Source organism: Rhinoraja longicauda, chromosome 39 (assembly GCF_053455715.1).
Source record: "Rhinoraja longicauda isolate Sanriku21f chromosome 39, sRhiLon1.1, whole genome shotgun sequence".
Classification (NCBI taxonomy): Eukaryota; Metazoa; Chordata; class Chondrichthyes; order Rajiformes; family Arhynchobatidae; genus Rhinoraja; species Rhinoraja longicauda.
In genome coordinates, this window is record NC_135991.1 from 4,406,718 (window position 1) to 4,421,082 (window position 14,365).

Consider the following 14,365-nt stretch of genomic DNA (forward strand, 5'->3'; position numbering starts at 1 on the left):
AGGACCAGAGGACATATGTTCAAGGTGAAGGGGAAAAGATTTAATAAGAATCTGAGGGATGACTTTCTCACACAGAGGGTGGTGGGTTTATAGAACAAGCTGCCAGAAGAGGTAGTTGAGGCTGGGACTATTCCATCGTTTAAGAAACAGTTGGTCAGGTACATGGATAGGACAGGTTTGGAGGGTTGTGGACAAAGCGCAGGTAAGTGGGACTCGGGTAGCTGGGACATTGCTGGCCGGTGTGGGCGAGTTGGGCCGAAGGGCCTGTTTCCAAAATGTATCAGTCTATGACATAGGAGCAAGGAGGTCCTACTGCAGTTGAATCAGACCCTGGTGAGACTACACCTGGAGTATTACGTGCAGTTCTGGCCTCCTAATTTGAGGAAGGACATTCTTGCTATTGAAGGAGTGCAGCGTAGATTCACCAGGTTAATTCCCAGGATTGCGGGACTGACATATGATGAAAGAATGGATCAACTGGGCTTATGTTCACTGGAATTTAGAAGGATAAGATCTGATCCATGTAAAGATCCTGAAACATGTAAAGTTCTTAAGGAATTGGTTAGACCAGATGCAGGAAAAAAATTCCATATGTTAGGGAGAGTCCAGAACCAGGGGTCACAGTTTAAGGGGAAGGCCATTTAGGACTGAGATGAGGAAAATAATCTTCACCCAGAGGAATCTGTGGAATTCTCGCCCATGAAGCGGAGGCCAAATCACTGGATGTTTTCTAGAGTTAGATATAGCTCTTAGTGCTAACGGAAGCAAGGGATATGGGGAGAAAGTAGGAACGGGGTACTGATTTCGGAGGTCAGCCATGATCACATTGAGTGGTGGTGCTGGTTCAAAGGGCTGAACGGCCTACACATGCACCTCTATTCTATTTCTGTGACTCCACCTTCAAGGAACCATGCACCTGCACTCCTAGATCACTCTGATCTACAACACACCCCAAAGTCCTAGCATTCAGTGTAGGTCCTGCCCATGTTAGACTTCCCAAAATGCCACACCCCACATTTCTCTCCATTAAATTCCATCAACCATTCCTCAGCCTATCGTTCAAGATCCTGCTGTCATTTTTCACGACCATCTTCACTATCTGAAGACTCAAAGGCCTGAAAGGCATTTCACAGAAGACTCCACAAACCTCTTTTTTCCTTTGATTTAGAGGTCATATGACGCCATTCCCAATTGTCATCTTCAGCCATGATGACGACTGGCGTTCCCAAACTCTGTGGCTCTGTAATACACAATTATTAACAGAAGCTTCATACAGCAATTGAATACGAAGGGAAACATTGTCTCATGAAGTAGCCAATGTTGGTGGTACACGTCGTCTGATCCAATGGTCCTGACTCTCTCTCTGCGTCCAGCATACTGATACAGTTATAAAGAAAGTACATCAATGCCTCTACTTGCTGAGATTACGGAGATTCGGTATACCAGAGAGGATTCTCTTGAACTTCTACAGGTTATTCAGTAGAGAGCATATTAAATTAATTTTATTTAAATTTTAACAAAACAAATACATGTATGAACTCGTAGTACGCGATGGTACCTACATTATAAATTCGATTATACATTTTAAATTCGATTATACCTGTATTGTTCTGTATTATCTCCCCCCCTACCCCCCAGTTAGAAAAAAGAGGAAAAAGGAGAAGCAGAAAGATAAAGAAATAAAAATAAAAAAGGAAAAAAAGAAAGAAAGAAGGAAACCTGGAGACAAGGAGGAAACACTTCCGGCTAATTTCTTATTAAATTCTTTTTAGGGGTATCAAAACAATCCTAAAATTAAATATTTCCAATTCTTAATCCTAGTTTTACAGTGAATGGGTTCCAAAGTTTCAAAAATAAATCATATTTATTTCTCAGATTATAAGTAGCTTTTTCTAATGGGATACAACTACGCATTTCTGCATACCATCTTGCAATTCTTATTTCATTGTGATCTTTCCAAGTGACCGCCACACATTTTTTTGCTATTGCTATTTTGAGAAATCTTTCCTGATATTTATCTAAAATGAATCTTGGTAATATTCCTTTAGTATCTCCCAATAAAAACAACCTTGAATCCAATGGTATGGTCTTATTCATCAATTGTTCCAAAAAGTTTTTTAGGTCTTTCCAAAAAGAAGTTACCTTAGGACATGCCCATGTGGAGTGTAAAAAAGTACCCACATCCTGGTTGCATCTAAAACAAATTTCAGGTAAATTTGGATTTAAATTGTTTAATTTTTTCGGAGTTAAATATAGTTGATGTAAAAAATTGTATTGTACTAAACTATATCTCACATTAATAGTATTTTTCATACTTTCTAAACACAATCTTTCCCAACTTGGTTCATCAATGCTAATATTCAGATCTGTTTCCCATCTTTGTCTTGATTTTTGAATTCCTGTCTTTGGACTAGATTTTTGTAACAATTTATACATTGAAGATATAAATTTTTTAGTTCCCTTGCCCTGAATCAGGGATTCAATTCCTTTAATTTGAAATAAAAACAGTGAATTACCTAACTTTTCCCTTAAAAAAGATTGTAATTGATAATAGAAAAAAATACTATTCCCTGGAATTTGATATTTGTTTCTCAATTGAGAAAATGTCAAAAAAGTATTTCCTTCGTAGCAATCTCCTATATGTTTAATACCCTTCTGTTCCCAGACTTGTAATATTTGATTATTCCAAGCAAACGGCAGTAATCTATTTTTTACTAATGGAGTTTTAGCTGTTAGAAAAAATCTTTTATCATTAACTTTAACTGTTTTCAACAATATATTAATTAATTTTTTTAGCAATGGTGACTCTTGATCCTTAACTAATAGCTTCGCTTCCCATTTATAGATAAATTCTTCTGGGCATAGTTCTTTTATTTTATCCATTTCAATTTTAACCCATGCTGTTTTTCCACCCTCTTGATAAAAGGATGAAATAAAACTCATTTGTGCTGCCAGATAGTAATTTTTAAAATTTGGTAATTGCAGTCCACCTAATTCAAATTTCCATGTTAATTTTTCCATAGACACTCTTGGCATTTTACCTTTCCAAAGAAAATTTCTCACAATTTTATTCAATTCTTGAAAAAAATTATTTGGTAAAGGTATAGGCAAAGGTATAGTGGTTTATAATTTAGTTTATACAGATTATTTAACTTATTATCTACTTTACCCCTAGGTACTTCATGCCTTCTTTTTGCCATTTAAACTGACTTTCTCTTTTACATTGATCATAATTACCTTCAGAAAGAGGCATTATTTCAGTTTTATCTTTATTAATTTTATATCCTGATACTTTCCCATATTCTTCCAGTCTGAAATATAATTTTCTTAAGGATTCCAATGGTCTAGTAAGACAAATTAAAACATCATCTGCAAATAAAGTAATTTTGTGATTTTCCTGATTAACTTTAAATCCTTCAATGTCTAAATCTGATCTTATTAGCTCTGCCAGAGAGGTTCAATGGCCAATACAAATAAAGCCGGTGACAAGGGACATACCTGTCTACTAGATATTTCCAAATTAAATGATTGAGAAGATTGGCCATTTGTCACCACTTTGGCTTTAGGTTGTTTATAAAGAGCTTTTACCCAGTTAATGAAACCATTTCCCAATCCGTACTTCTCTAATACTTTAAATAAAAAATCCCATTCTAACCTGTCAAATGCCTTTTCAGCATCTAAAGCAACTGCTACGCTCAATTCCTTTCTTTTCTGTGCTAAATGTAAAATACTTATAAATCTTGCTACATTATCAGATATTTTCCTTTTTTTGACAAATCCAGTTTGGTCCTCCTTAACCAGCTTCGGTAAATATTCTGCCAATCTCCTTGCCAAAAGTTTAGCAACAATTTTATAATCTGCATTCAACAATGATATTGGTCTATAAGAAGATGCATTTAAATGGTCTTTCCCTTTTTTTTGAATTACGGTTATAATTGCCAGTGAGAAGGATTCTGGTAATGTAGAAATTTTTTCCGCTTGATGTATCACTTCCATAAATACTGGTAACAACAAATCTTTAAAATTTTTATAGAACTCAGGCGGGAAACCATCTTCCCCTGGAGATTTATTACTTGGTAAAGAATATAATACTTCCTCGACTTCTCTCAAAGTAAAGGAGGCATTTAGTCCCATCTGCTCCTCATTAGAGATTGTTGGTAATTGTATCTTGGATAAAAAATTATTTATCTTAATTTCATCCTTTTCAGATTCAGAATGGTACAGATTAGTGTAGAATTGCTTAAATACCTCATTGATTTCTCTAGGTTTATAAGTAATAATGATATCCAGCTCCTCATCTCCACCAAGTCAATCTCCCCCACCACACACTCTACACTGACAAACTGCATCACTGAAATAAAATCTTGGCTTCAATCAAATTTCCTCAAACTCAATTGCAACAAATCTGAAATCATCATCATTGGTCCAAAAACGCTCACCAAATCCACCCAAAACTTCATCCTCAATACTGATGGTCTCCCAGTATCCACCTCCCCTCACATCCGGAATCTTGGAATCATCTTTGATCAAACCCTCTCCTTCGACAAACACATCAAACACATCACAAAGACAGCCTTCTTCCACCTCAAAAACATTGCCCGTCTCCGTCCATCCCTCTCCTCCACAGCTGCAGAAACCCTCATCCACGCCTTCATCACCTCCCGTCTGGACTACTGCAACAGCCTCCTCTATGGCGCACCCTCAAAAATCATCAGTAAACTTCAATACATTCAAAACTCCGCTGCCCGTCTCCTCACCCACACCCCGATCCGTGACTATATCACCCCCGTCCTTTACAAACTCCACTGGCTCCCCATCCCCCAGAGAATCCAGTACAAAATCCTCCTCATAACCTACAAAGCCCTCCATAACCTGGCCCCATCCTACCTGACCGACCTCCTCCACAGGCACACTCCCACCTGCACCCTCTGCTGCTGCCAATCTCCTATCCCCCCACATCCAGACCAAACTCAGATCCTGGGGGGACAGGGCTTTCTCCATCGCTGCTCCCACCCTATGGAACTCACTACCCCAAACCGTTAGAGACTCCTCCACACTCACCACATTCAAAACATCACTGAAGTCTCACCTGTTCAGTACTGCCTTCAACCACTGAAGGTCACCTCACCTTCTGTCTCCTTTCTCTGTTCGTTTACTTATTTACTTATTTATCTATTTATTCATTTCCCTATGTTCTCTAAATCCCTGTAAAGCGTCTTTGAGTATATGAAAAGCGCTATATAAATGTAATGCATTATTATTATTATTATTAATAATGTTTTGATCTGTTCTAATTGAATTTATTGTTCTTGATATTTATTCTTCTTTCAGTTGCCATGCCAATACCTTGTGCGCTCTTTCTCCTAATTCATAATATCTTTGGTTAGTTCGTAATATTAGTTTTTCTGTTCTGTAAGTATGTAAAGTATTGTATTGAAATTTTTTATTTGCAAGTTGTGTTTTTTTCGTATCTGAAGAAGTTTTTTGTAAATCTTTTTCTAATACGGTGATTTATTTTTCTAATCTTTCAGATTCCTTCCTATAGTCTTTCTTTATCTTAGATGAGTAGCTTATAATTTGGCCTCTCAAATAAGCCTTCATTGCATCCCATACAATAAATTTATCATCAACTGAATTTAAATTTGTTTCCAAAAATAATTCAATTTGTCCTCGAATAAAATCACAAAAGTCTTGCCTTTTCAATAGTAAAGAGTTGAGTCTCCATCTATACACTGACTGTTCTTTATCTGGCATCGTAATTTTCATTAATAATGGTGAGTGAACCGATAACAATCTAGCCTTGTAATCTATTTGTATTATTCTACCCCTTAATTGAGCTGAAATCAAAAATAGATCTGTTCTAGAATATGTATCATATCTATTGGAATAAAAGGAGTAGTCTCTTTCCCTGGGATGGCTTTTCCTCCAAACATCTATTAAATTTAAATTTTCCATTAAATTCAAGGTTGTCTTCGCTGCTCTTGTCCTTGTCGTTGTCCTTGATGATCTATCCATTACTGGATCTAAACAAAAATTGAAATCTCCCCCTATCAATATATTTTCATGTGCTTCCGCCAGATTTAAAAAGGTACCCTGCACAAACTTCTCATCATCTATATTTGGTGCATTAAGGTCCACAATTCATTAAGGTTCACAATTCTGAGAAAATTTGACAATGTACCATTACAAATCTACCTACTGGGTCACTTACAATATTTTGTACCTTAATTGGTAGCGTTTTCTTAAATAGGATAGCAACCCCTCTTGCTTTTGAGTTAAAAGAAGATGCGACCATACTTCCTACCCAATCTCTCTTTAACTTTTGATGCTCTTTTTCCGTTAGATGTGTTTCTTGCAAGAAAGCTATATCTACTTCCAAATTTTTCATCTGTGTTAAAATTCTCTTCCTTTTTATCGGTCCATTTAACCCATTCACATTATAGCTTAAAAATTTTAATGTGTTATCCATTCATTTCATTTTTTTTTTTTTTTTTTCCTTTTTCCTTACCTTGATACCTCTTCCGGTATTTACATTGTGCCGTATTTCAGTGTGCTCCCCTCCATAGTCCAGGTATAAAAACAGAAAAGAAATAAGAAAGATAGAGAAATAGACCCTCCCTCTAATGTTGTTAATAAATAGATTAGCAACATTACCCCCCTCTATTATACGAGGTGTGGTCCGCACCACACTTGTGCCCATGATTATGGTGGAGCATCCACATTCTCCAACCCCCCCGATATATCAAGTACTTCTAAAAATTAACAATCCTTAATACAGTTAATCCCCTCTATAGTATACAGATATTAATAATAATCAATCATTCATGAATCTTCTTAAGCATTTCTCAATGGCAATTCTTCCGCATACTCTTCTGCTTTGACAAAGTATTTAAAAAATTTATTTTCTCCAGTGTTGATCATAATCTTCAAAGTAGCCGGATGCAGTAAAGTAAACTTATAGCCTTTCTTCCATAGAATATTTTTGGCCTTATTAAATTCTTTTTTTCTGCTCAACAAGGCATTACTGATGTCTGGGTAAAAGATTATTTTAGTGCCTTCATGTTCTATTGGTTTTCCCTCTTTTATATTATTCCCGACTGTTTTGAAAACCAATTCTCGATCTTGGTATCTTAAAAATTTAATCAACACAGATCTTGGCTTTTGATTAGCCGAGGGTTTCGGTCTTAGAGCCTTATGTGCTCTTTCTATTTCCATCCGACCTTGTTTATCTATTCCCAGAGTGGTCACTATCCAATCTTGAAAAAAGTTAATTGGGTCTTCCCCCTCCACTCCCTCTGGCAAACCAACAATTTTAACATTATTTCTCCTGCTATAGTTTTCAAAGGCATCCAACTTCTCCGCCGTCTTTTTGCTTTCAATTGCTGCTGCAGTAATAGTGTCTTCATTTTTTTCCACTCTAGATTTTAACATTTCATTTTCCATTTGTATATTATCCACTTTATTTGTCAGTTTGAAATTTCTCCTCCATTTTTCTCAAAGTCTTACGAAATTTCTTGTTATCTCTCCTCATTAATTTGTTATCTCCTTCAATTTTCTTAAGCCTGTTAATAATTTCTTGAAGCATCGTTTTCATATTAGTCTCTGTATCTTCTTGCTTTTCTTCTTCTTCCTCATTTCCACTTCCACTGCTAGTGGAGTCTCCCGTTACCTCATCGTCATTCGAGTCCGAACTCCAGACACAACATCAGCAGCCTCTCGGCAAACAGTGGGCCTTTTTGGTAACTCACGGCGACTCCCTCGTATTTTGACCCGAGTCAAAGAGCGCTTGCTGGGAGTAGTAGACTCCAGCTTCATACCGGAAGCCCTCCCCAGACTCACCGCCTGCCGGGGGTCACCAAATCTAGTTCCCTGCTCCATCAGAGCTGTGGGCCTACCTTCGATTTTTTTTCTTGATTCCTTTGCTTGCTTCTGTGGCAGTTGTACTCCTCCTTTTACTTTCTTGGAAGGCATCCGTACGTTCTGTATACTTTCTGATTTAATTTAAAGTACTTGATTCCTTTAGTTCGTCTTTTTTGAGCAGTTTAGGGCTTTGTTTTCGGGAGTGCTGAAAAGTTATGTCTACTCAGCCAAGCATTGGACACGCCCCCCAGTAGAGAGCATATTGACTGGTTGCATCACGACCTGGTTTGGCAACTTGAATGCCCAGGAGCGAAGAAGACTGCAAAAGTTGTGAACACTATCCAGCCCATCACCAGCTCTGGCCTCCCCGCCATCAAAGGGATTTACCGCAGTCACTGCCTCAAAAAGGCATCCAGCATCATCAGAGACCTACACCACCCTGGTCACACACTCATTTCACCCCTGCCATCGGGAAGAAGGTGCACGAGCCTGAAAACTGCAACATCCAGGTTCAGGAACAGCTTCTTCCCTACAGCCATTCAGTTATTAAATACTACAACCCCAAATAAGCTCAGAATTACATAGACTATTAGAGTCATAGAGTGATACAATATGGAAACGGGCCCTGCGGCCCAACTCGCCCACACCGGCCAACATGTCCCAGCTACACGAGTCCCACTTGCCTGTGCTTGGTCCATATCCCTCCAAACCTATCCTATCCATGTACCTGTCTAACTGTTTCTTAAACAATGGTATAGTCCCAGCCTCAACTACCTCCACTGGCAGCCTGTTCCACGCACCCACCACCCTTTGTGTGAAAGTTACCCCTCGGATTTCTAGTTACCCCGCGTGGGGGGGAGGGGGAGCGTGGGGGGGAGGGGGAGCGTGGGGGGGGGAAGGGGAGCGTGGGGGGGAGGGGGAGCGAGGGGGGGAGGGGGAGCGTGGGGGGGAGGGGGAGCGAGGGGGGGAGGGGGAGCGTGGGGGGGAGGGGGAGCGTGGGGGGGAGGGGGAGCGTGGGGGGGAGGGGGGAGCGTGGGGGGGAGGGGGAGCGTGGGGGGGAGGGGGAGCAAGGGGGGAAGGGGGAGCATGGGAGGGAGGGCGTGGGGGGGGAGCATGTGGGGGGGAGCGTGTGAGGGGGAGGGGGAGCGTGGGGCGGAGGGGGGAGCGTGGGGCGGAGCGTCGGGGGGGAGGGGAAGCGTGGGGGAGGAGGGGGAGCGTGGGGGGAGGGGGAGCGTGGGGAGGGAGCAAGCGGGGGGCATAGGGGGGCCTGGGGGGGAGGGGGAGCGTGGGGGGGAGGGGGAGCGTGGGGTGGAGGGGGAGTGTGGGGGGGAGGGCGTGGGGGGGGAGCGTGTGGGGGGAGGGGGGAGCGTGGGGAAGCGTGGGGGGAGGGGTAGCGTGGGGGGGAGGGGGAGCGTAGGGGGGAGGGGTAGCGTGGGGGGGAGGGGGAGCGTGGGGGGTGGGGGAGCGTGTGGGGGAGGCGGAGCGTGGGGGGGGGAGGGGGTGCCGTGGGAAGAAGGGGGAGCGTGTAGGGGGGGGGGGGGGCGTAGGGGGAGCGTGGGGGGGAGGGGGAGCGTGGGGGAGAGGGAGAGCCGGGGGGAGGAGAGGGAGAGGGAGAGCGGGGGAGAGAGGGAGAGGGAGAGCGGGGGGAGAGGGGTTGGGAGAGAGGGAGAGCGGGGGAGAGGGAGAGCGGGGGGAGAGGGAGAGCGGGGGAGAGGGGAGAGCGGGGGAGAGGGAGAGCGGGGGAGAGAGGGAGAGCGGGGGGAGAGGGAGAGCGGGGGGAGAGGGAGAGCGGGGGGGAGAGGGAGAGCGGGGGGGAGAGGGAGAGCGGGGGGGGAGAGAGGGAGAGCGGGGGGGGAGAGAGGGAGAGCGGGGGGGGGAGAGAGGGAGAGCGGGGGGGAGGGGGAGCGGGGCGGTGAGGGAGAGCGGGGGGGAGAGGGAGAGCGGGGGGGGAGAGTGGAGAGCGGGGGGGGAGAGGGAGATCGGGGGGAGAGGGAGAGCGGGGGGAGAGAGGGAGAGCGGGGGAGAGAGGGAGAGCGGGGGGAGAGAGGGAGAGCGGGGGGGAGGGGGAGCGTGGGGGGGGGGGTGGAGGGAGGGCCGGGGGAGTTTGGGGGGGAGACAGTGGGGGAGAGAGCGGGGGGGAGGGGGAGCGTGGGGGGGGAGAGGTTAGAGCGGGGGGAGAGGGAGAGCGGGGGGAGAGGGAGAGCGGGGGGGAGAGGGAGAGCGGGGGGAGAGAGGGAGAGCGGGGGGGGAGAGGGACAGCGGGGGGGAGAGGGAGAGCGGGGGGGGAGAGGGAGAGCGGGTAGGGAGAGGGAGAGCGGGAGGGGGAGCGTGGGGGGGAGGAGGAGCGTGGGGGGAGGGGGGGCGTGGGGGGGGATGGGCAGCGTGGCGGGGGAGGGGGAGCGTGGGGGGGGAGGGGGAGAGAGCGGGTGGGGGGGGAGAGAGAGCGGGGGGAGAGAGAGAGCGGGGGGGGAGAGAGCGGGGGGAGGGTGAGCGGGGAGGGTGAGCGGGGGGGAGAGGGAGAGCGGGGGGGAGAGGGGAGAGCGGGGGGGAGAGGGAGAGCGGGGGGAGAGGGAGAGCGGGGGGGAGAGGGAGAGCGGGGGGAGAGGGAGAGCGGGGGGAGAGGGAGAGCGGGGGGGAGAGGGAGAGCGGGGGGGGAGAGGGAGAGCGGGGGGGGGGAGAGGGAGAGCGGGGGGGGAGAGGGGGAGCGGGGGGGAGAGGGAGAGCGGGGGGGAGAGGGAGAGCGGGGGGGGAGAGGGAGAGCGGGGGGGGAGAGGGAGAGCGGGGGGGAGAGGGAGAGCGGGGGGGAGAGGGAGAGCGGGGGGGTAGAGGGGGAGCAGGGGGAGCTTGGGGAAGGCAAAAAGTAAAGGGCGCTCTTTTAGAGAGGAGGTGAGGGGGAACTTCTTTAGTCAGAGGGTCGTTAATCTGTGGAACATTGCCACAGGGGGCTGTGGAAGCCAAGTCAGTAGCTATTTTTGAGGCAGAGATAGTCAAATTCTTGATTTGGACAGGTGTCAAGAGTTATGGGAAGGCAGGCAAATGGGATTAGGAGGCAGAGATCAGCCATGATTGAATGGCAGAGTGAACTCGTTGGGCCAAATGGCCTAATTCTACTCCATATCTTGTGAACTTACATGGCATTACCATTGCCGCTGATTCAATAATTAAATAACGAGATGCACTCACAGAGCAAGTTTTCTCCTATCAGCTGCTGATAGCCATCCTGCCTGAGCCAAATACTCAGACTTTACCTCTCCACAGCACTTCCCCTCAACACAGCCTCTCACCATCACAGCCACTGTGCTTCACCCTGCCGTATGTTTACTCACCACTCAATGAACTAATTTAATGCTGCAACCAGTCTAATGGTTAACTTCAAATTGCCTTTTTTAGCTTTAAATTGGTCTGCCTCTGACTTTAGATAGGCACAAAAATGCTCGAGTAACTCAGCTGGACAGAATACAGAATACCTTCATTGTCATTCGTTTTACCGAACGAAATTAATTTGCCAGCAGTCACAGAGCAAAAAAAACAAAAAACACAAGACACACAACCCCAACACAAACATCCATCACAGTGACTCCAAACACCCCCTCACTGTGATGGAAGGCAAAAAACTTCCTCTCTCTTCCCCCATGCCCCTCCCACGGACAGACAGCTCGACCCTACCGAGGCGACCGACCCGCACAGCCCCCGCAAGGAGATGGAAGGCCCCGCGGCCGAGCCGCACCGGCGCTGTTAAGTCCCGCGGCCGAGCCGGGCGATGGAAGGCCCCGCGGCCGAGCCGCAGCGGGCGCTGTTAAGTCCCACGGCCGAGCAGGAACCGGGCGATGGAAGGCCCCGCGGCCGAGCCTCACCCCGAGGAAGAGACCTAAAAAAAGAAAGATTTCCCCCCACCCCACACATACACAGCCAAAAACCAAACCACCCCAACACCAACACACAAACAATAAAGGCCAAACAGACTGCCAGCGAGCCGCAGCCGTTAGGCGCCGCCACACGTGACAAGGCAAGAGACAACCATCTACATGATCTATTCTTACACGCTGTGTAAGAAGGAACTGCTGATGCTGGTTTACAATGAAGATAGACACAAAATGTTGGAGTAACTCAGTGGGACAGGCAGCATCTCTGGAAGGAAGGAATGAGTGACGTTACCATCAGAGTGAGCTTCCATTTATCTAGAGTGGATAGAAAAATGTTTCGGCTCAAGATAACTTCTTCAAACCCAGAACTTTGGTTTAAAGCAGCATCTGCAGCTCCTCCCTACGCATTTCGTCTGCCTCTTACCTTCACTGCCTTCCGTTGTCCTGGACAACTGCACTCTGTTCAGACTCCACCGCTGTTTTTACAGTGAAAGGAGAAAGACACAAACCCTTACCTTTTCAGCACTGCTGTTCAACTGCCACTTCTCCTCTCTTCTGCTTTCTGCTCTCTCGGACGACTACACTCTGTTCAATCTCTCCCGCTCTTATCAACTTGAATATCTCACTCTTGCTTGGGATCTGGCGCAGTGCAATGGCTGCCATACTTCCTGCAGCGTAATGGAAAAAAAGTGTATTTAAAGATTAAATGGTAAATGCTGAAACAGCTGAAAGTACCAGACTATCATCAGTTTAGTTTTGTTTAGAGATAGTGTGGAAACCGGCCCGATTCCGCCCCGACCAGCGATCCCCACACCTTCACACGAATCCACACACACACACGAGGGACAATTTCCATTTATACCAAGCCAAATAACACCTGTACGTCGTTGAGTATGGGAGGAACCCGATCTCGGAGGTAACCCACACGGCCAGGGGGGAAAACGTAGAATCTCCGTATTGACAGCACCCATGGACAGGATCGTACCAAGGTCTCTGCACTTTAAGCGCTGTAAGGCAGCAACTATACCGCTGTGCCACTGTGACTGTCAAACATGCTGCCTGACCTGCTGAGTGCTTCCAGTATTTTTTCTTTTTCTTCCGATTTTCCACAAATGCCATTCTTTTTTCAATTTTGATACCCAAAATGTATTGCATAGCAAGGAACTGCAGATGCTGGTTTAAACCGAAGATAGACACAAAAAGTTGGAGGTAGCTCAGCGAACAGACAGCATCTCTGAGCGAAGAATGATTAACATTTCGGGTCGAGACCACCTTCAGACTGGTTAGGAATAAGGAAAACAAGAGATATAGACGATGAGAGATAAAGAACAATGAATGAAAGATATGCAAAAAAGCAATGATGATAAAGGAAACAGGCCACTGTTAGCTGTTAGTTGGGTGAAATCCAGAAGCTAATGTATTAACTGGTTGCAAAATACATGCATTATCTTGAAGTGGTCAAAGGATTTATGCAAAAGTCATATTTCTACTCACACACCCGACAGCCCCAACCCAACTCACTTCTTTATTCAAGTTACTCACTTCTTTATATGGGGGGGGGGGGGGGGGGGGAGAGGGGGCAGCACAGTAGTGCAGTGGTAAAGTTGCGTCTCACAGCGCCAGAGACCCGGGTTCGACCCCAAATATGGGTACTGTCTGTACGGAGTTTGTACGTTCTCGCCGCGACTTCATATAAATGTAAAATTGTCCCCAGTGCGTGAAAGATAGTGTTAGTGTGCAAAAATCACTGGTCGGTGTGGACACGATGGGCCGAAGGGCCCGTTTCCGTGCTGTATCTTTAAACTAAGCACGTTCAAAATGGATTCCTTACAGCAAATCCTCACCGGAAGTGGCGTGAGAGGACGCTGGCGTTTGTTTGTTCGCCGCTTCTCACCGCTTCTCTGTTTGGACTAATCTTTCTATTTTTAGATTAATCTTCTCTGTTTGGATTAATCCTTCTGCTTGGATTAATCCTTCTGCTTGATCCTCCCGGCTTCGTCTGCCCAGCTCTTCCACCGCTGCCTCCAAACCCACTCCTGGACATCTCACTCCTGTCTTTGCTGGCTTGGACTGCTCTCCTGTGGGTTACCTGGACAGCTAGCTAGCTCCCTGCTAGCCACCGCTGCAGTCATCGAGCTGCAGGATACTCGCTAGCTGCTAACGCTAGCAGCTGCCCGGCTGCCTCCTCTGCCTGCACGTCCTCAGCTCCCTATTAACCCCTAGGCTGCTCAGCTTCCTCGGTCCTCCTCATAGGCCATGCTCTGGATCAGCCGGTTGTGCCTGACGCTTTGGTCAGCTAGCCCGTGGTTGCCGGCTAACTTCTCCGGGCTCTGTGCTCCTTCGCTCCTGCCTGGCATGGCACTGAGGTACTTCGCTGCGAGGCTGCTTCAACTCAACGACCACTCCACTCCGCCATGCATCTCTGCCATCATCAACCACGGACTTCTACGCCGACCCGGATACATCCACAGAGGCTCCGGTCGCAAGTTTGTCTACTCCCAGACCGGTCACTCCATCCCCGCACTCTGGTCATCTCAGCGGACTTCCACTCATCGATTACGTCATCACAACAACGCACACGAGCACGCCCCCTGTCTGCTAACCCTGGCAAAATCACCCGTGTCCATCCACACCATACAAAG

At 46.5% G+C, this 14,365-nt stretch overlaps 1 protein-coding gene across 5 annotated transcripts in view; it reads right to left on the minus strand.

Moving 5' to 3' along the window:
* The window catches only part of LOC144611131 (NACHT, LRR and PYD domains-containing protein 3-like), an 85,022-nt gene that overhangs the window by 50,278 nt on the left and 20,379 nt on the right, over window positions 1-14,365 (minus strand). For 3 of the 5 annotated variants that reach the window (XM_078430196.1, XM_078430194.1, XM_078430198.1), the window contains exons 2-3: window positions 12,239-12,391; window positions 1,148-1,240 (exon numbers count right to left, since the gene is read on the minus strand). In XM_078430196.1, coding sequence (XP_078286322.1) covers window positions 1,148-1,208 — 61 coding nt within the window. In that variant the 5' untranslated portion in view covers window positions 1,209-1,240; window positions 12,239-12,391. Of the gene's footprint in view, window positions 1-1,147; window positions 1,241-6,508; window positions 6,571-12,238; window positions 12,392-14,365 lie in introns of those variants that run through there. The other 2 variants (XM_078430195.1, XM_078430197.1) reach the window with 2 other exon arrangements.